This window comes from Erpetoichthys calabaricus, chromosome 1, assembly GCF_900747795.2.
Source record: "Erpetoichthys calabaricus chromosome 1, fErpCal1.3, whole genome shotgun sequence".
NCBI lineage: Eukaryota > Metazoa > Chordata > Cladistia > Polypteriformes > Polypteridae > Erpetoichthys > Erpetoichthys calabaricus.
In genome coordinates, this window is record NC_041394.2 from 199454560 (window position 1) to 199477719 (window position 23160).

The 23160-nt window shown below is 38.6% G+C and overlaps 1 protein-coding gene across 1 annotated transcript in view; it reads right to left on the reverse strand.

Moving 5' to 3' along the window:
• Positions 1–23160, reverse strand: part of tmem117 (transmembrane protein 117) — a 517204-nt gene that overhangs the window by 210542 nt on the left and 283502 nt on the right. Inside the window, 1 exon segment of the mRNA XM_028810700.2 lies at positions 13708–13807. Within this exon segment, the coding sequence (XP_028666533.2) occupies positions 13708–13807 (100 nt within the window).

The following is a 23160-nucleotide window of genomic DNA, read 5'->3' on the forward strand; positions in this document are numbered from 1 at the left end:
GGTCAGGGACTATAAAAGGACTATGGGTAAGCCCAGACACTGAACTGAGCTGGGAGGTAGGGTGGCGACGTGTCTGGGAGAGGAGGAGTATTGTTTATAGAGAGAGTTTATTGTTTAATGAGTGTGGAGTGGAGGGTGCTTTGTGCACAGTATAATATTATAATAAAGAATTATTATACTTGCACCTGGTCCGAAGAGTGGTACCTGAGGGTTCGAGAGGTGGACGACACGCTTATCTGCTACACTGGCATAGTCGGCAGGATTCTCTGGCCGTCTGTTGGCAGAGGATCTGCATCAATAATTCAATTCGTTGTGGCAGAGAACCCTACGAAGGTCCCTCTAGTAACCGCGGAGGTGAAAACTCCACCCGCGACCAAGAGCGCTGCAGCTGAGAGCCGTCCTCTACAGCAGGCGAGTATGGGGAAGAAGACTGGGAAGAAGGCTGGAGTTAGCCAGAAGACTTCGGTCCCAGACGGGCTGGAGACGCTATGGTCTTACCTGACCGGCAGTGAGGAGGACCGGGCGCAGCTCAAAGCAGAGCAAACCCGAGCGGGGCAGCAGCCGGAACGTTGCCGCATGGCAACTCCCGAGGACTATTACAGGGAGTTGGAGAAAGACCGCCTACGTTCCGAGGTAAGTGCTGGGAATGCACACGCACCGCCGGGAGCTTCTTTTTCTCTGTTTGCAGAGGCTTGTCTGCACGAAGCGGACAAAGAGTACGCCCGCCTCACCCCTAGGCAAGATGGCCGCGAAAACAAGACGGCGACCAGTTCTAGGAGTCGGCAGAGGAGCAGCCCATACGCTGACACAGTTCACGTGACCTTGCGCGGTGGCGACCGGGAGGAAGGTCAGTTACAAGCCTTCGGTGAGGTCAGTGCTTCCCCGACAAGTCTGGGCTCCCTGAAGGGGAAGGGGGCGGCGAGCGAAGCAGCGCCATCATTAAATAAAAAGAAAGAGAGATGGAATGTGACTGAAGGATCGGCCGCTAAAGTGAAAGAGGCAGATCCCAGTCGGCTTGTTGTAGCCACCCGTCCCTCAGAAGACTCCATATCCCAGGAGCCCTTGCACTCATCAGCAGAGCACGTGCCAGGAGTGGACGTGCTCATTGGTTCCCGGTCGGCAGGTGACCTAAATAAGGAAGTGGCCTTACTGCCGGCCGAAATAAATAACTTTACAAACTTGCAGGAGCTCGAGAAATGTCTCGCGCCCCTTTACGCTTTCTTCCAGGGACTACAGGAGGTGAAGGAGCGTGTCGAAGAGCTGGGAGCTGCAGCCGAAACGCCGTTGAGGGGATTGCAGGAATACCTTCGGCGGTTAGGCCGTGAAGCCCCGGCCTCGATTAATGCGGCGGTGCAGGTAGGTGCCCTCTGTACCGTATATAATAAGGGGACGCAGTGTGAATCGGCACCGCGTTTAATAAGTTGCGGTTGCCAAAGCGCGGTGTGCCCAACAGTTGAATGTGGCACGATGACGGAGTGGTCGGGTAATTGTCCGTTAGAACTGGAGCAGCGGTATCAGACGCTGCTCGGGACTAAGGCGGACGTTAAAAGCCCGACCCGCGTGATAAAGGGGTTGCCGTTGGTTAATGAAGAGGCGGGGGAAGCACCGATCGTCCCGGGGCAGCTGAATAGTGCTGTTACCCGGAGCGATACGGTACTAATGACGCCGCCTCCGAATTTATATAGGACAACGGGTGTGCAAACAGCAAAGAGGCTCTCTCTCTTCCATAGAGAGCCTCACGTTGTGCACAAGCCCCAGAGAAAGCAGGAGATCCCCACACAGAAATGCGGGTCTCCTAACAGGGAAAACAAACGGGCAAAGAGCAGCAAAGCGGCTGTTAACCCCTCCTTGGCGGAGGACAGGGTGGAGCTGACAGAATTCCCGAGGTGCTTCAGGTCTCGGGAAGAGAGGCCACCAGGAGGACGTCGGCGGTGCTACAACTGCCGGCAACCGGGCCACGTATGGCGTAGTTGTCCCCGGAGGACAGGGGAGTGGTGGAACAGCAGATACACCGTTCCCCCAAGGTTCGCCGGGGGGTCTCGACAACAGAGCCACGGTCCGGATAAAGCGTTCTCCTGGAGGAAGACGTCCCTCGTGGGAATCAACGCTCCGCCCCACTGGTCGTCGCTAAGGGGGAGGGACTGTGACAGACGACTGGCTATGGACTCCGGTCATCACCCCCAGGCCGCTAGGAGGAGCCCTCCGGACAGCATATTTGTGCCCCGAGTTCCAGCAGGGCCTTATGGACTTTGTAGTGTTTTGACACAGCCCTGCTGGATACCTTGGGGGCCGCCAGGAGTCGCTGTAGGGGGGCTAGTGGGCTCTGGCATGCCCTTTAACCCGGGAGTGCATCCCAGTCACGTGACTGGAAGAAGCGATGTGCTCCCGGGATGAAGAAAAGGACTTTGCCCTGACCCGGAAGGAAAACAGACTTGTGGGTTTGGCTTGGAGCCACTGGGTAAGCCCAGACACTGAACTGAGCTGGGAGGTAGGGTGGCGACGTGTCTGGCAGAGGAGGAGTATTGTTTATAGAGAGAGTTTATTGTTTAATGAGTGTGGAGTGGAGGGTGCTTTGTGCACAGTATAATATTATAATAAAGAATTATTATACTTTCACCTGGTCCGAAGAGTGGTACCTGAGGGTTCGAGAAGTGGACGACACGCTTATCTGCTACAATATATATATATATATATATATATATATACATACATATATATATATATATATATATATATATATATATATATATATATATATATATATATATATATATATATATATATATATATATATAATTTTTAATGTAGGTAGATCATTTCGACCCGGTCATTTTAAAAGTAGCTCGCAAGCCGAAAAGTGTGGGCACCCCTGATCTAAATCTTACTTGTCTGTATAATTATGGTACTTAAACATCCCTTGTCAAAACTATAAACTACTGTTTTCAGAATGTTAATGATGGTTGGCCCTCTATACCACTAATCCTTGACATTTCTGTTCCTTTTGATGATGCTGATTACAGCATCCTCTTTAAAATATGTCAGGAATTAGGATGGTCTCATAGTAAATCCATCTCCCTATATCCTCTCTCAGTTACTGTATGTCCATCAGAGTTCTGACTTTGTCAGCTTCTTTCAGTCTTTGTCAAACTATCCACTGGGATAGAGTACTGAGAAAAGCGCTATATAAATGTAATGAATTATTATTATTATTTATTACTTGATTCACTTGCACGACCTTGTGTTTCACACATTTCAGCATGATGATTACCCTTAGATGCATGCTTGCTTTAAAAAATCCAGCTCTCTACCAGGGTGAACATACTGCCTGGATGTATGGAAAAATCTTCAAACTAAACAACTAAAACTAGCCAAATAAAGAAACCTGGCTTTGCTAAACATCAGTTGAAGCATTATTTTTCCCATCCTTCACTGTGATTGACTTTAGATCCTTACTTGACAGTATCTTAAGATTTGAATTTTCTGGATTCTAGGCTGAATATTTTATCGTCTATATCAGCATTCCCAGACTGCCATCCTATTTGAGTAGATGGTTAGACTACCTCATCATTTTATTTTTTGTCTTTGGCAAAATATCATTAAGATACAAGAGGTGTACAATATGACTGCAACGTGAGTCTTGATCTGAACAAAACATGGTGATCCCACAACACCTTATTTGGCTCAGATACACAAAACCTTCCTATAAAATCTTAATATTGTCTTCAAACCTGTGCTGCTCATTTAAATTGGTTTTTTTTCCAGCACCTACACTGCTTAGCTCACTGTAACACAGTGGAAATCCTCTGAAGCTAACCCCCTTGGTGTGCTAAAACCTTGTAATTCAACATTTGGCAAATGCTCATTCAGCTTTGTAGGTCATACTTCCTGGAGCGTCTTCTAGGTTTGCATGGGGTAATCTTTCTCAATGCCAGAAAGAAAACTTGTCTTTTATGCTTGATTTTTAACTGCTGTCCAATTATTTACAGCTTACCGGTTAGGGGGGCACTGAAAAAACACAGCCTATGGTCTTGCCTGTTCAAACAAACAAATAGACACAAACACACATTCAGCTTTATATATTAGATTATAAACTTTTAAATATTTTTGTACAAGTCAATTTAGTTTCTGAATTGTGCCAGTGCTGTGTGGTATAGGCTTGAGTACGACAAGGTACATCTCCACATTCATTCAAACTAGGAAAATTCGGAGACTCAATTTAACAAACATACACATTTTTGGACAGTAAGAGAAAATAAGACAACCAGATCAAACCGACAAGCATGAGGACATTGACAGTGATTGGTCAAAGATTTGAACTTCAGCTGTGGGACTGAAAGGTTAACAATTAAATTAAGCTAATAATTTATAATATAATATAGTGTTACTGTTATGGATTGCTACACCTTACAGGATTGTTTCCTGCCTTGTTCCAAGCTGGGCACTGGCCCCCCACGACCCAGAAAAGCATTGAGCTGGTTTGAAAATATTAAACTATAAGAAAAATTGCCATATTATGATATTTGAAAACTGTAGATTATATAAAAACAAATAATGAAAATACAAAAAGACACTTTGTAGTAAATACTAAGTTAAAAGTAATTTTTTGTATTTGCTGAATTTAGTATTTAGTCTTTATTACATTTATACAAACTAATTAAAACACAAATTTTAAAAGAAGGCTTTTATTTTTGCTTTTGCAGCATTTTAATAGGTTCCCACCCTTTAACAGTAGGTGATACTGTCATTTCCATTGTCATTACCTCAAAATTAATTTAAGCATCTGATTAAAAGTGGATAGGTGGATGAATTAAACAGCACTTTGGATTATTTTTTTCCCTCAAGCCCACACTACACACTTTCTTCAAACTGAGCAGAATACTAATGCTTCTTTTATGAAAGCTTGTCAGGCATCCAAGCAAGAGGTGTCAAACCACATTTTAACTATAGAGTCTGCTAAATCCCACAAGACTCTATCTTGTCTTTATGTTGACAAATGAACAAGAGTATGATACCGAGGATGTGAATCTTTGTCAAGTTTACAGTTTGAATTCCAATATGCCTTTATACACAGCTGTTTTCTGTGACCTTTATACTTCAGAGCTTCCTATGGAACCTTTTTATTCTGGCTGATTTTAAAATAGGATGCTTGCAAGCTCATCTTTGAAGAACAGACTACAACATTTGTAAAGTGCATTCTGATTGGGTGTTGTTTAGCAATGTTCATTTTAGTCTGTTTACTGCAGATCAAATTCAGTGTGCGAATGCATATCAAGAGTATATTTATATTAATAATGAAGACTTACTGCTATAGGATGGACTCTCTAAAGGTGCTGTTTAAGAGTAGAAAGGTGTATGTGGTTTGAAGAATGAAGATTCATTTGATCAGGCTGTCAAATGCATATCCAGTAGTTACAGAGTATTTCACAATGTCATATTTTTAAAACAGCATTCTGAAGAAAAATTCTCACTTCAATGCACTGTACAATAACAGAATATCACCTTGCCTGTTTATAAGTTTGGTTTTCCCAACTAATCCAATAGAAGGTTCTATAAAAGAGGCTAAAATGTATTTGTGGGTAGCAGTTGAAATGCGTTCATTGGAAGTATGCATAGATCCTATAACATTAATACAATGTTTCAGCTTTTTTTATTTAATAGGTTCTTTTGAGGTTACTTGATCTGGAAGCCATTCTGAAGCAAATATGACAACATTTTATATGGCTAGAAGATAAACATGAAGCTGTCACATTAGAGTTTGTGATATTGGGTGTATTAGGTTGCTTTAGGCTGACATGACACAAAATTAAAACTGCATCAGTGGCAATTATAATGAGAAATCATATATTGTGGTACAGATTAAAAAGGATTTGGAAAATTGCTGATATTATTTTGAATAAATGTGTAAAAACTGGTCTAGAAGTACTGCAGCAGTCTGTGGTATACTTTAACATTCACTTTAAAATCTCAGTTATGTTGTATGGCAGCCATTTTGGATTGTAATATGAATGTGGCTATATAATAAAAAAGTCACTAAAAATATTAACTTGATTTTCTCATTGATAATAGCTTGTTGTCTTCTGTACCATTATACATTATATCACTATGAACTTAGTTCATGCGTCACTTATTTTGGAACTCACAGTTACATGGCAAACTTTACATCATTTTTGTTAACATGTTATCCTCACCATGTATATGGTTTGTTAAATGTGTGTTCATTGACAGAAACCTTTAATATTTAATAAGTATCTCTTGGAATATCTTTTAATGCATACATGACAAGCAAAATGTTACCCTTTACTTTTAGGAAGTGATCCAGAAGAAGAATATTAGGACTCATAAACTTCACTGTGAAACGTCATGAGAGAAATATGTGGCATTATTCACATTGCATCTTTACTAGAAAAGGCTGAGTTATACCTGTATTATATAAAAAGACACTGAACAGTATCTACTATTAAGAACTACTGCCCTTTCCATGGTTGTTTCCCACCTTACACCCAGTGCTTCTGGGATAGGCTACACCCTGAACTGAATTAAACGGCCTTTAGAATAATTTTATGTGTTATGCCACTGAAATTATGAATACAGAAAATGGGCAAATAATACCTTAGTACAATAAATATATAAAGTCTCAGATTTAATCAGAATGTTAAAATTACAGACGGATCATGAACTAGGAAGCAAAATTAAACAAATAAGTCAAATAAACAGACTGACATCCTTAGGTTCCAAGACAAATTTACAGATACTACAGTGGATCAACTGTTAATGCCTTCTGGCATTGTTTTCTTTGCTTTCATTGATGCCATTAAAGGATAGCTGACAGTCAAAATGCTTTGCAATTTAATACTGACAAGATTATATCTCTAATGTCGAATAATCTAATGTCTGATATCTTAATTTGTTGATTGTTCACATATTTGTTTTGTAGCTGTATATGTAATTGTATATATTTTTTTCACATTGCTATGTACTGTATCTTAATCTCAATAAATAAATTATCACAAAAAAAAAATACTGAAAAGACTGAGGTTCTGAAGTAATTACAATTATGGGCTTATCTCGAAATGTTTTCTTTGGTAGCAAAACCTTGGCAAGAATTTAGGAATTAGGTTGATAGTGATTTCTGTAACACTGCATATTGTTTATGTAATGTCTCTTAAATGCACAACTTTATTGTCTTCATGTCTTATAGGCTGAACTAATGCAATGTATTTTCTTCTGGGGATTTAAGTATTTAATTAACTAATTACTTAATCAATATAAATTCAGACCTGTTTCTCTTTTAAATGCAAACCTCAAGAACTTAGCAAAAGCACTTGCTAACTGTCTACAAAACATATTACCTTCCATTTTATCACAAACCCTCACAGGCATTTTAATCTTCACTCTCTGTTTACCATATTATATCCCTCACCAGCATATCAAAACTCAAGAGGTATTACCATCTTTCTATGCCGGACAGACTCCTGTCAGACTTGTATAGTACTATTGATTTGTCACATTGAAAAGGTAAATAATCTGTATAAAAATGTAATTAGGTCTTGAAACCTTATTTTGTGAAAATGAAACAAACTAATATGATTTCTAAGTTGTGTATGTATATGACAATGAGGTCTTTTTTTACTTCTCCGTTCTACCATTACCACCAAGCCACTCTCCATCTGTTTGCATAACAATGCTGAAGTTCAGGGAATTCAGAGATGCTCGTAATTGAAGAGTTCCTTACAGACAGATGATATGCTATCTGACCCAGAATCTTCATTTCATTATGTGTTTGAAGTAACAGAAGATTATCAAAAGATTTTTGGGTTCAGGATGAGCTTAAGTAAAATTATATTATTGCCTGTGAAGATTCTCACTGCTCCATATTTGAGTAGCTTCCTTTCATAATATCGCATACATTTACATAATATGAGCAGGCCTTGGTGGCAGCCTGCCACACTCAGAAGTAGTCAAAAAGTACAAATATGTTGCAGCAAGCAGCACAGATTTTAAATAGTTTTCTTTTTAGGGCAAAGCAGAACAGCCACCAACATTAGCAGAGTTATTGCAATGAATATGTCTTTTTCACCATGTTAATAGGACAAAACTAAACTTGAAGTCAAAACAAAATCATATTCAAACCCAATAACCTGTGACAGATGTCCGGTCACACTTACAGGTAATCTAACTTAGACACCATTAAAATATCCGACTACACCACCCAGTTTTATTAAGAGACTGGGAACTCTTGAAATTTACTGATAATAGCACACAGGTTTCATTAAATTGGGCGGTGAGTAAACACACAATGAAAGACACAACAGTAATTACAGAAAAGCAACAGTAACTCCTATTACACAAGACTTTCTAAAATACATTAAAAAGATAAATGAACATAAAAAAATCTAACAATATCAGGAACGAAATTCCTTTTTTAAATGAAAAGCACACCGTCCATACTGTAAAAGTCCATTAAAAACATGAAGTGGAGGATACAACCTTTAGTGGTGCAGAATCTAGTTTGCGCACTGTGTTACCCCAACAATTAATCGTACAACTGTCCACGGATGTAGTCTGTTCACCGGACACTCGTTTCCCAATAGAAGTTTTGTCAAATCGCTGAATCCCTGTCAGCATCTCTTCGTCGTTCTTTTTTTTTCCACTCTGGGCTCCTTGTGTTGCTGCGACCTAGGCATGCCTCATTTCTTGTCTGCCAGCTTTGCTTGGTCCTTTCATGCGGCTTCACTCTCTCGCTGGACTCACAACCGGCATCTCCTTGTGGAGCTGTCTCTTCATCCCTGGAAGTAAGTGTTGCCATCCTGTGCCTCACGTCGTGCCAGCCACATACCCTCGTCTACCTGCGAGACCCTGTGCTCTGTCCGAGTGTCTTGGCAGCGTTCTCAGTAGACTGTCCCTCTCTTGCCTTCTCCTGCCCAGGAGTTTAAATCTCCTTCAGTCCCTGCCATTGTCAGTCCTGAACAATCGGTTTAAACAATGGCACATCTATATTTCCTGGGTTTAACAATTAATGAAAACACAAGTTAACAAAATGTATTGTTACCAACCATTAATGAGTACAGATCTGCTGATTAGAAACCAATATTGTCAAACATGTCACCCCAGTCCCAACAATGGGTGCTTAATGGAACCACCCAGTGTACAAAAAATGTCCCCCTCTGACAAACCCATTTCCTAAAAGCATCACCACTTTAAAAGAACAAAACTCAACCGAAAGTCAAAATAAAGTAAAATTCCAAGGCATCTATCATACTTCTTAAAATGTGGGATTCAATTACTTGCTTGCGATTCCAGGTATCTCAATGTAAACTGAATTGTAGGGGTGGAAAGTATGAAGCTAAGATTGGATAAGGAAATTGGATGAGCTTCTTCTCTATTTCTTACATACTGTAGGGGTCTGTGACAGAGCAGAGGCAGATCGGTTTAACTATTAACAACAGAAATGAAAAATGCAATCTTAAACTTGAAAAGGTCTTGATAATTTGGCCTACTAAGACTTTTGCCAAGCAACTCAATAAAACCATGCAGATCAATGAGGCTTTAGCTACAGTAGTGGTAAAATAAGATGAATGTGGGAGGTGGTTAGAGAGGATTTTATTTTTAAGCGTTCTCAAAGGGACTGTGGCAAGCCATTTGATGACTTCAGAAGAGTAGTCAGTTGGTACACAATTTAGAATGTTGTTAGTACGGGGAGACATTGACTATGATTGGACATAATGTCAAAAGATCGAAAAAGCACATTCAGATTTTTTAAATCCAGTGGAATGGTCAACTTGGGGGACTGAGTTATTTTTTGTGGCTGAGGAAAGTTTGATGTTTAAGAAGCTTTGTATTTGCAAGGCTGCTGGGGTTCACAAGATCTGTCCAGAAATGCTAATTGTACTGTACCTCTTTACCATTACATTAAAGCCTGGCAAATCAACTAGGGGTTAACTGTTGGAATGATAGTCACCATTTATAATAAGGGAAAAGGAGTGTTTTCCAGTTACTTAAGAAGTACTACTCATAATTCCTCATAGAATGATGAAAAAAGGACTCTGGTCAATAGTCACACATCTCCTGTAGAATTTTTCATGTAGATCCTGATCATGAACAATGAACAAGGCCCTAAACAGATATTTGAAAGGTTGTGGGAGTTTGTAAATACTTTCTGCAAATGTTTTGTGGATTTCAAAAAGGGCTTCTATTTTTGTAACTCATGTAATCTTGTGAGGTGAGTTTTATATTCTGTAGCCGCTACTTGCACCATTCATAACAATATTATCATTAAGCACACCCACTATGAAAACCTTTATTTATTTCAATAATTATCATTTATCTTATAACGCTGCAACACTGATTTTTGTCTTGCGTTTATCATAGTGTCTTCATAAGACACAATGCATACTTCATATTTTTTTTACTTTAAACTATGCACTATCAGAGCTAGTGTTGCAGAATCCAATCTAAAATTACAAATTAGACCCTTTGGTATAGCACGGTGCTCCTTCTTTTGATCAGTACACATAAATAATGTTAAAAATACTGATTATTAATTAATTGAAAGAGCAGTCTCTGCTTGTCATTTTACAACATAAATAAATCAATAACCAGAAAAAAATCTGTCATTAAAGAGAAAGAAAAGTAACTCAACTGTTTTACATTTACACTCTACCTATTCCATCACAACCACCCTTTTAAGTTGAAGCATTCTGTCTATAAATGTTTTCAAAACAAATATTAAAAAAACAATGCTACAATAACCTTGCTAATAATTATTTTACAAATGATCATTTGGGTGAATTTATGAATATATCCCGCATCCCACCACCACCAATGTGTGATCACACCAGCATTTCTATACTAATCTCCACTTTGAATAAATATTTTGAAATGAAAAGGGAAAAAAACAGTAGGAATTGGATCAACGCTTCTTTGTATAGACTATAACTTCTCAAGCATATAATTAGAATAATTATAATATATTTGTACAGCTTCTCAGGCAGTATGGTGTAGTAGTTAAGGCTTTGGACTTAAAACCCTGAGGTTGTCAGTTCATATCCTACTACTGACACTGTGTGACCCTGAGCAAGTCACTTGACCAGCCTGGGCTCCAATTGGAAAACCAAAAGTAGTGTAAAAACATCGGACGAGAGAGAGAGAAAGACAGAGCCACACTGGTAACATGGAAGGATGTACACATACCTGTGTTAGCCGGCAGTGATATGTTCTATGTGTGTCTAGGGGGGCCACAGAAAGAAGGTTATGCACAAGCAGGAGAAAATAACATTCTGTGCAGAAGTATGTAATGTTTTCCCACAAAGCAGGTGACTCACCAGTTGGGATGGATATCCCACTTTCTTCTAAAAGAAAGGGTGAAGACAATGAAGAGAACCAAGAGATGGCAAGTCCCTAGTTAAGGGTGCATGAAACTGTGTTGTCCCTTTAACATGTGTGGTATCATTTAAGGGCCACAAGAGATAGCAGAAGGCACAAGGAAGTTTTAGCTTTGTGTTCCTGTAATAATACTTCCCCATGCTTCATATCCTTGGAATCCAAGGATGAATAGATTATGTCATTATATTAGTCTGCTCAGCATATACGTATACTGTAAAATAGCCAGGAGAGGGTGGGCAGCCAGTTGGCTTAGGCCTCCAGGACTGTGACTGTGTCAGTCTTATTACTGGTTATGGGAACCTTTTTTTCCAGGGATGCTGCTGTCTGCAGTTTTTGCTTTCCTCTCCTCAGTTGTCAACCAACCGTATCTTAATAACATGTTTTCTTAGGATCCATTTACGTTAATCAGTTTGCAACTGCTTTGTTTTATTGAATGTTTAAACTGATCTGTTCCTTTAAATGCATGCATTCATGTAATCCATCCATCCATTATCCAACCTACTATATCCTAACACAGGGTCACGGGGGTCTGCTGGAGCCAATCCCAGCCAACACAGGGTGCAAAGGGCGCCAGCCCACCGCAGGACACACACACACACCAGGGCCAATTTAGGATCGCCAATGCACCTAACCTGTATGTCTTTGGACTGTGGGAGGAAACCGGAGCACCCGGAGGAAAGCCACACAGACACAGGGAGAACATTCAAACTTTACATAGGGAGGACCTGGGAAGCAAACACAGGTCTCCTTCCTGCGAGGCAGCAGCGCTACCACTTCGCCACCGTGCCGCCTCATGTAATTAGTAAATTGTAAATTTTACAATTGTATTTTACCTGTGAACACAGGCTCTGAGCCTGCATTTAGTAAATAGTGATATGCAAACATAAAATTTATTGAATTGAATTCCATGGCCAAAACCGAGGCTTTCTTATCTCTAAGCAGTATTTTTCATGAGTCTATTTATCCAAAATGTATGAATTATTTACATTTCTGGAATTTTCCACTCTAAACAAAAAAAATGAACCTCAGCTGGTTTTGTGTCTCTAGATATCAATTAAGCAAAGATAATACTTGAACATTTTTGGAGGAAAGCTGTTTTTCATCTGGGCTTTCACCTCATTACTATAATCAGATGATATTCTGTTGAACAAGACTTCAGTGCTTTGGAGAGTAGGTTAACATATAAGAAGAAATGCTTTTTTGAAAAAACAAAATGCCAATCCTCCCTTTTCCTGGCAAGTTAAACTACAGGAAAATCAGGGCACAGTAGAGGTCAAGACATAAACGTGCTTAGAGGTCTTACTGCTTTAAACATAATTTGTGTAGCTGGGTGAAATTATTCTTTTCAAATCTCTACTTAACTCCCCTTTTGCAAGTGTTTAATGTATATGCATTTTAAATGCATTCCTACTAAATGTGTAATGTTTTATATTACACCGGTTAATTCAGAAAACAATTAGCAAAGTCATAGAATCCAATCAATGGTTAAATAAAAACAAAAGTCAATGAATATTAAAAAAATATAAATTCTTGGATCTTTTGAAACAGCAAATGTGAACAATGTTAATTAACAAGAAAAATAATCAAGCTTATAGCAATGTGAAAGAAAGTAAACTACAAATCATGGATTGTTTTTTATTTTAATTGTTACAAACACTGATGTGGCAAGTTGCATTCTGATGCCAAATGAAAAAAAAAACCACAATCTTTGATTTAGCAGCTCTAAATAATTAATTTTAATTGTAAAATAACAAATCAAGGATTTCATTTGTTCTGGGTTTATGCAACTAGTTTGTTTTTTGTTGTTTTTTTTTTTTTTGCATGAAAAGTTAATTCAATTTTAAAAATGTTATTAGGTGGACTACAGAGTACAGCCAAAGGTAAAATGTAAACCTGGATGCCAAAGGCACAAAAAAGACTATTGTTCTATTTTTCAGATAAATAACACTTTTTTAACTGTCTTATTTTTGTATAATATGTATTCAGTATGAAATAAATAATATGTACAATTAAAAACTTAAGCAGAGGGTAATTGTTTTACAAATTAAACAAAATTTAGCCAATAAATTAATGAAAGACCCTCTGCTTTTGTAACTGTAGCCTTATGAGGAATCAGTTGGAAACTTGCTTTATTTATTTATTTTTTTCTTTTGTGCAAGTAGTATGCACTGTCAGAGAAGCTGGACTCCTCAAACTAATGCAAATCAAAGATGACACATCCTCATCACCATCAGATTGCAACGGGTTTAAGGTTTTAGCAGTAACTGGGAGGCATCCGCAGGAAATAGAAATTCAAGCAGATGAAATTAAATTTTCAATTCTCACCATCCATGCAGTGACAAAATCCCCCATCCAGGTTCCTACCGCAGCTACTTTCATGAAGCTTTCATTCCTGATTCCCATATATTCTGTCACAATATAGGGACTGTTGGGGCAAGGAAAAAAAGCGAGAAAACGATTAACACTGCTAGCATTTCAGTGTTGGCTTACAGAAAATAAACACAGCTATGAAAGGAATCTGAAGGGCACTGCACTTTTTATTTACATGCAGATAAGCAGAATGCAAACAAAATAAGTAAATAATAATTTCCTTAATAATATGATGTACAATAATTGTACAGTATATTTTGTTAAAAAGGGCATTTTTATTTTAATAAAACTTTAGTACTTGTTAAGCTGCGGAAAAGAATTGTACTTGGACTAAATTGCAAATGGGAATCTTGTAATACATACATTGTTTGGGCATCTAAGAGAGTATATTAAGTTCAATTCTGGTTTGTAAGTTAAATGGAATTTTTGTTAAAATTACAGTGAAGCAAAAAAAAAAGATTAGCACATTACAATAGAATATTTGTGACAAGAATTAACTGTAAATCAACAAGATTTAATTTATCTTGAGGCCTCAGAGCAGCAAACTCCTTTCAGTTTAGTGTATTTAAATGGAAGATTTAACTAGGATATGTGGATAAGTTTCTACCATTTGTGTTTTATAGTGTCTCACAACCAAATCAGCATGGATACTGACAACCAGCAAATCAAGATTCATGTCATCACTGAATTTCTAGCTCTTGAGAAAACAAAATCTTTAAGTACCCATTTTCCCCTACTCAATTTGTACCAGGTCCAGTCCCCATCATATGCCACATGGCAGGACACTTCTAAAAGCTGACCCACAGTCTACCTGAACTTTAACATCCACAACCGAAGAAGAACGTCAGGGAGCAAATCATAATGGACAGTCTTTGACCAACATTGTGTTAGATAGCAGATAATGTAGGGATGGAGCAAGTCCTGAGCATACTGGGTACCCAGAATGTTGAGGGATGAAATGAAGCATTGCTACATCAATATTCCAAGGAGAAGCTTGTGCTAATGAATTTGAATTTTGTGAGACATGTTAAGAAAGGGATAAATCTTAGATACATCACTGTGACTTTTAGCATCCCAACAAACATCCGAATAACAGATGAGCAGCAAATCATCAGCAGTGAAGAAATTCAAGTTCAAAGTCAGTGTAAGTCATGTGGACAATTTTTCCTAATGATATTACTGCCAGCTAAACCTTGCATATCTAACAATAGCACATTTTTATGTGTGTATATTTATGAGTTATTTTCATTATGAAGAAGCATTTGTTGGGGGTTTTTAAACCCTTTTGATTTATTGTGACAAACTTCATTCTTGTTGTTATTTCATCCTGTTGTTTGTTTATGAGACATAAGGCTTAACAGTTTAAATATGGTGCCAGTTCCATTGTGCATTATCCCTCAGTTGCACAAATAACAAAATCTTTACAGGTAGTTAGTTTCTTGAACAAGTAGGCCTAGCTTCAGGTTTAATTTTTGGTTTTGAACTAATTTTTGTCTCAGACTCAGATTCCAGTTTTGCCCTCATGTTTTGGTTGCCATATTATCTGTCTTTTTTGGCTCTAACCTAGAATTCTCTTTGGCCCATATGCGGCCATCTCTTGGGGCATCATTTATAACACTTTGCATGGATTAAAGTGTGAAAATATGTGCACGCTAAAATACAACAGTAAAATGTGTCCACCAAAAAAAAAAAATCAGATTTATAAAATCTGGTGTACACACATGTCTAAACAATTTACAGTTTGTTTATAAATCACAATCATCTTGTAAATATGCATATGTTAATGCACCTCGAACACCACCCAGGAACATAAAGGATACTAATCAATCTTACGGTGCTGCAGAACTTCACTGGTTAGTAAAGCAGGTCCCTTCTGATGCATCGAATACCTCGCAACATGCATTCAAGAGTATCTGACTGTGCTCCACAACTGAGAACACAAGATCACGAATGGCATTATAGCACTTCTCCTCTGTGTTCTGGGGGCTCAAAGAAAGGCATGAGGCACCAGCACATGAGCAGGTACATCAGGGGTCTCCAACTCCAGTCCTGGGTCCTCATATGTAAACGGTGTGTACGCACAGAAATGTTGCGTACGAACGTTTCCACGCTCAAATCGCGATGTATAAAACCTAAACTTGGCATAAAGCCACGCACATTTCCACATTACCTCATACCCTGGCGTACGCAATTTCTCCGTTCGATTTTGCAGACTGGCGGCACCCAGCGTCAAAGCAGTGCTACTGTTCCTGTGTGGTCACCCTTTCTTTCTTAGACCCACATTCCTGACGCGGCTTTATAAATACACTGAAATTAACTGCATATTGTTTATTAGTGTAATGCATCTGATTGTAATTAACCTGTAGCAATATAATGGTCCAGGGAATAGCCATAGTATTCCAAATACCATAACTGCTTTAGCATTGTTACACTCACTGCATTTTCTTCTTTCTTTTTGCTCCTGTTAAGGGTTGCCACAGCGGATCATCTTTTTCCATATTACTCTCACTGCACCACTCGGAGTATTTATATCACTGTATCTGAGTGGGGAATCACAGCAGCAGCTGATCGGAAAGAAAATTATCGGTATACAGTTTCAAGCACACACTACCTCAGCCACAACACGTCAAAACCTTTCCTGTACGGACCTCGCGTTTCAGAAACAGTTTCAACCCAAGAACTATAAACGCACTCAATCAGTCCATCAAGTGCTCCTTGTAGAACTGTTTGTACTTATAAGTACAATTACCTCACTGTAAACTTGCACTACAGTTATAATATTGCACAACCTGTGCCACTTTATAAAGCACGTATTTACATATGATGACGATATCATTTTTAAGATGAAATGCAGCAAAATATGTTGCTTATAGTATACAGATAAAACTTTAACTTCATTTAAATAATCTGTATTGTTAATAATTAAACAAGTGAGGACATGGTGAGGCAGCGCTAGCTAGTTCACGGATAGCTCCTGCCTTGCACTGTATTATTGCTGGTCCTGACGCAACACTGGAAGGATAGACGGATAGAATAATTAAACATGTACTACGAAGATATTTCAATGTTCCTTAAAAGTTTTGAAGAATCGGCGTTCTAAGCTTACAGATGGCTTAACGTCTATTACAGAGCTGATTGTGTGGCGATTGGGTATTTGGAGAAAGAAAAGTAAGGACAGGAATTGGAGGTTAGTACATTTGAAAGAGACAGTACTTCTGTAATAAATTATTTCATCGAAGGTCGCGCATGGCACAGCAAGCCTCTTGTGTGAGACATGAACAATCACTGCACCACCGTGTTCCCATGTTTAATAACATGCTTTCATTCCTGTCATCATGAAAAAGATATCACGTATACATCTCAGTATTTTAATTATTCAGAGAGCTGTAATATCACAAATGTAATGTATTCTGTGTCCTGCCGGAGAAAGAGAAAGAACGGAAGCACGTAGTGATTGACACACATAGAGCACATAGAAGATCAAACACAGAACAAAGCATTTAACGTGCTATTTGAGATACTAGTAAAATAAACGATTTTAAGACGAAGTTTATGATGTTCTACTTTAATGACAAAATAAACTACATGATTAAAGTGGAAATTTCGAGATTAAAGTTGACATTTCGTGCTTTTTTTCCACTGTGTGCCTATTTTTTTTTCTCTGTACCCTAATAAGCTTTCATATGACACTCAGACAATTCGCTGCGAGTCGCCTTTTCACGCCGACTTTGATATGTGATTTCTTTTTTATTTCGGGCACTGTGCGACTTTGTGAACTTGAACTTTCGAGTTTCTCCAACACCATGTCACTCAATCAACTTTCTTTTGTTGATTATACCACTGTTTAAACCAACAATTAGTACGTTTTTCCTTTGCCTCCACTTGGTATTCGCTGAAATTCTTATATTTTCCTCCGTGCTTTTCCCATTGTCTTTTCACAGAAGGCTATTTATATCGATTTGCATATTCAAAGAGGAGTTGGGGCAGGACAGAAGGCGCGTGAACGTGTGTTACTTTTCACATGGATCGGGATTTATGTAGTGGAAGAACATGAAAGTTTGCGTACGCACAGATTCCTGCATCTGGATTTTTCTGTGCGTACGCACATTCCCGCTTTTGTGCTTACGCCATGTTATAGTGTGAGTTCTATGCATGGCGTTATACATGAGGCCCCTGGAGAGCTACTGTGGCTGCAGGTTTTCATTCTAACCCTTTTCTTAATTAGTGACCAGATTTTGCTGCTAATTAACTCTTTGCCTTAATTTTAATTGATGCACAACTTAAGACTCAGGCCCCTTAACTATTTCTTAACAACCAAACAATATCAAGACACAAAATGAACCAACCCATAAACAACCACCTGCATCCATCACACAATAACTGAAAATAAAGAAAGGTGAAGGCCTCAGTAATGTTGATCTGCTCAGGTGCCGTTTAAGGAAAAAAGAATCAATTCAGTGGCCAGTGTCTCAAGAAAAGTCAATTAACATAAAGGGAAATAGTTAATTAGCAGCACAAACTGGTCACTAATTAAGAAAAGGGTTAGAATGAAAACTTGCAGCCACAGTAGCTCTCCAGGACTGGAGTTAGAGAACCCCCTGAGGTAGACACTATCACCTGTCACATGCAGTGACGTGTTTGCTGTTACAAAGAACAGTACAGAATATGAAACACTGAGGATTCAGCCAGATACCTTATCAACAAGACAGCCAAATGCACAGCACCATCAAATCTGTCAAAGATACTTTGCCTCAAAATAAATGAATCATAGGTTATCCCAGGGCACTGAGACATAATGTTTGCCAGTCATATCTTGCATGACTTATTTATGGTTAACAAAAGTAGCTTTGTTCTCACAAGGTGCTCTTATTGTAACATGAGTGCAATAAATTGCTACGATTATGTTAGGAGAATCTGACACTGCTGCAAATTGCCTTTTAATGTTCCCCAAAAACATGTTATGTTTTATGTATGTACATCCACACCTTACGAAAACTAGATGTGGTGCCTATGGGCTCATTTATACTTCACGCTCAGAACTCGTACGCGCCCGCATCATGGCTGCCACGCGTTCTCAGTGTTCATTTGATGCGTCTTCTGAGCAGGTCCTCAGAAATTAACGTGATGCGTGTGCGAGTTGCTGTACCAGCAAAAAGTCGGGGGGCTCAGTGTGCTAAAAGTTGGAATGTGACGACAGAGTCTGTGTTTACTATCTACATGTGACAGAAACCGATCCTACAAGATCGGTTTGCGTGCTTCAATGTTTGATAAATGGTTCAATGTGGTGAAGCAAAATGCCAACATACAGATGTATTCGTGGTGCGTTTATATTCAAGCGTTGCATATTCCCGATCGTAATGACACAATACATTTTAAACGTCTCACATACCGTCTTCTGTGCCGTCTTTTTTTCTAGGGCTTCCTCTGGTCCTGACAGCAGCGGATTGCCAGCAATAGATCGCCACACTGAGCACATTAAATGTATGATATTCCAACTCTCTGAACATTTAGAATCCTTAGATTTATACTTGATATCACTTTCATGATGAAAAGCATTAAAGTATGTATATTACATTTTACAGATAAATCGGTAATTTCATTTAAATAGCGCTGCTGTCTTGCAGGGAGCCACGTCGCTGATATTCCCTGCCTGGAGTTTCCATGTTTTCCTGCTGGGTTTCCTCAGTGTGCTCCAGTTTCCTTCAAAAGATATGCAGATTTGGGGATTTGGTGCTGCTAAAATGACGCTAGTGTATGTGTGTGCTTGTATTCACCTTGCGATGAGCTGAGGCCTCGTCCAGGGATTGCTTCTCACTCATGCCCAATGCTTGCTGGAATGGATACATCCCTGGATTTAATCAATAAACATTCTTTTCAGAGATATTGTGGTAAGGTGTCATCGGAATTTAATGGGTGTTCTAGGCAATTCACATCACAGAGAAGCCGAACATGTTCTCACTGTGATAATATCTCGCACTGCCACCTGGCGGATTCCTCCAGATTTATGTAAAGTACGTGTGCAAATATAAACACTACAACGCTTGCGTAGCAGGAGCGTCCTCTGCTGCATGCGTGGCGTCACGTGAAGTATAAATCCGGCCTTACTGGTCAATTAAAAGCTTTCAGAACAGCGGACATGATGGAATGACGCTTGACTTAGATTCTGTTGACCTGTTGGCCAGTTCCCTAAGAAATGAGAACAGGTGGACGATATAAACTGATGAAAAACAAAAAAAGTACTTTAGTGCAAATATGCAGCATTGGACGTCTTAACAGGGAACTAAAATAGAGTCTGTACTTCACATTCATCATTTTTGAGGGGTTTGTCACATAACGCTCATTATAATAACAGCGCAGTGATATGAATTATTATGCTTGTGAATCGTTATTTAGCTGGTTTGGCTACATTTCCCTAATTCATCAAGGGTGTCTTCATTTCCAAGTTTGTTTGAAAGGTTGCATACGAATTGGTCAGAGTGACCATAAATATATGCATGTTACACTGTCTAATTTTCTTTTCGAAATCCAGATGTTTGTGTGGGAGGGTGCATACACATATTTCAAGCCTCTTTTTGTCCATATGCAAGCTTTATAAATGATGCCCCTGGTTATTCTTGTTGCATACAATAACCCTTTAAGAAAAGCGTGTCATGTCAAGAACACAATAGAAAACTACAAAAATACTCCATAAGTTAAATATTGTGCAGTTCAAAAATCATCTCTTTTAGACTCAATACTACATTTAAATGAAAAACAAGCTCCCTTTCTTTGTTTGCTTAAATTACAGTTCTATGGTATTAATACCACAATAATTGTATATATTTATTTGCCCTTCTTAACTTTTTCACTAATGGCAATAAAAGTATAAATAAATTCAATTAACTATTATCTAGCAGGTCAGTTGGGTTGGCTGAAAAAAAAATGCTATCCCGAGTATCAGGAAGACTTTCAGTGTGTATTACACTTGACAGGGGTTACTGGGAGTGCTGTGGATATTCAAGACAAAAAGTTAATATAGTACAGTAAACATTTACTAAATTACTGTGTGAATTCAATCACTCTTCCCAGCAATGACATTTTTTTTTTTTTGCATTATGTCACTGTAATGCCTAGCTGAAGTCTATTGTAAGCTACTTTCAAATCATTCTGACATTTATGCTGTTAACACTTTGCTAAAATAGAGTTTCTCATGCAATCTGCAGACTTGATTGATAAAAGGCCTGCATTGGTACTTTACTTACAGCTACCTCTGTACACGAGATAACACATATCACAAAGATCAGCATTGCTTCCCATAAAAGATCTTCAAGCCTCAGTAATATACAGCAGAATTGTTTAACTTAGGGCACGGTCAGTTACAACATTGAGAATTACTTTTGGGTTAGTCCAGACAAAGTAAATCCTGCTCAGTAGTCAAGACTTGGACAATTTGTACTTGTTTACTGGAAAGGCTTCATGACCCTCTGAGAGGCTGATATGCTCCATCATCTGATAATCTTATTTAAGTTACACAATGGAACTATTTAATACAAAAGTTTTAGCTGCTTAATGCAATGTGTTGTAGGTGGCACACGGAAGGGAGGCCCCGAGTGAACAGAAAAGCCTCCTGGCCAAGAGAGGGAAGGATGTGTTACCCAGACAAGGATGACCTAATGGATGGACAGACATCCCAAGCAGAAGAGAAGGTTCCATACCTGAAAAGGAAGCCGCAGACAAATAGACAAGTGCCCTCACTTGGCACATGTGTAACACCTTCCTTGGTCAAGATAAAGGAAGACAGGGAAAGATTATCTCCAAGAGGTGTTTATTTCCCCCAGGCACTAGATGGCAGCAGCCCTCCATATCGGCACCCATTCAGGAACCAGCAGGGAATGCCAGAAGTTGTAGTCTGCCAGCACAGTCCTGTCCATGGGTGCTGCAAGAGGGCACTGAAGGGAGATGCACTCCCTAATATATTGGACTTCTATATGTCCTGGGTAGCAGTCCTTGCATCGGAAGTACTCCTGGGTCCTCAATAAAAGAGACCACACTCCCTTGTCCAGGCGAGTCAGAGCTGGGGAGACAGAGAGCAACACTTGACTGGAGGAGGGCAGTGTGGTGGAGAGAAGAGAGGTGATATTACAGCAAAAATTGTGCTTTTGTTACGTTGTGGAGGTATTGTGGATAAAATCATCCATTATTTGAACCCAGGACTGTGCTTATGTCTTTGTGTTTAGGGTTTGGGGCTCACTGGTGCCCCGTGTCCAACACAGTGGGCTATAAAATAGTACTGAATATGTGTAGTGATCTTCAGTTGTTTTGAAGTATTTTTCTTATCTGTTTTGCTTCTTCTTTATTTATTTAAGGGCAAGGGGTCACTTAGCCACCTTAGCCTGAAATTTACCTTAAAATAAATAAGGTCAAATAAATAAAAGCATTTTATGAAAATGAATAATACACTCCCTCATTATGAATTTCAGATTTCTGATTTTAACACTGTCTATATCAGGGAATCACAATCTTTTGTCTTGACATGCCAACCACAGGCATTTAAATGTTCTGCAATGCCAGTGTTTTTTGGGGTTAAATTGTTAACTACTGAGTTCTTATTAAGTAAAATGAAAGATCTTTATCCACTCAGAAATACTGTATTTGGGGTTTTCAACAAGGTGTTAGGGATAGTTTTTATGCATGTGTGTGTGACTTTTCATTTTTTCATGTACACTTCATTTTTTCTTTTTAAGGAACTATTTGTTAATGTATGAACATCAGTGTTGATATGGAATAAAAATTTGAAAGCCTTAAATTTTCATATTTTTAATTTACTAAAAACAAAAAGTATAGAGCTTGAATTTAATGTGTGGCAGGTAAATGCTAATAGCACATGACTGGGCATTTTATTGGCTTTGGGGGATTTTACCATGTTGTTTATAAATAATGATATGATCATCATAGATTACCTGATTTATTATTATGGGCACATACTCAATTTTACTTACAGTTACATCTTCTGTCCATTAACTGAAAAATAAATACTGCTAAAAATTCAAACATTATGGTGTAAGTACCACACAAATTAGTGAATTTTAAAAGTTATTCAGAAAATTTTCATTTACACAGTCGTTTTAAAACAGCTTTTATAAGAGCACAAATTTCAAATCAGGTTTGTCAGAAAGTCCCTTTGTCAGGTTTATGACATTTGCTGTCGTGAGACTTCATCATTGTGTGAAGGAGACATCAGGAGATAATAAGCCTTACTAAAGAGTCATATTTAATGGACAAGTCAAATCCATTCAGATATCAAATGTCACAAACTCTTCATGCTTTCATTTTTCATATCTCTTCTTCCCTTTTTAGATTTGTCGGAACTTTAAGGTTACCTTTGCAATATCAGTTTAAGATTACTATTCCAGAATTCCTATAAAACAT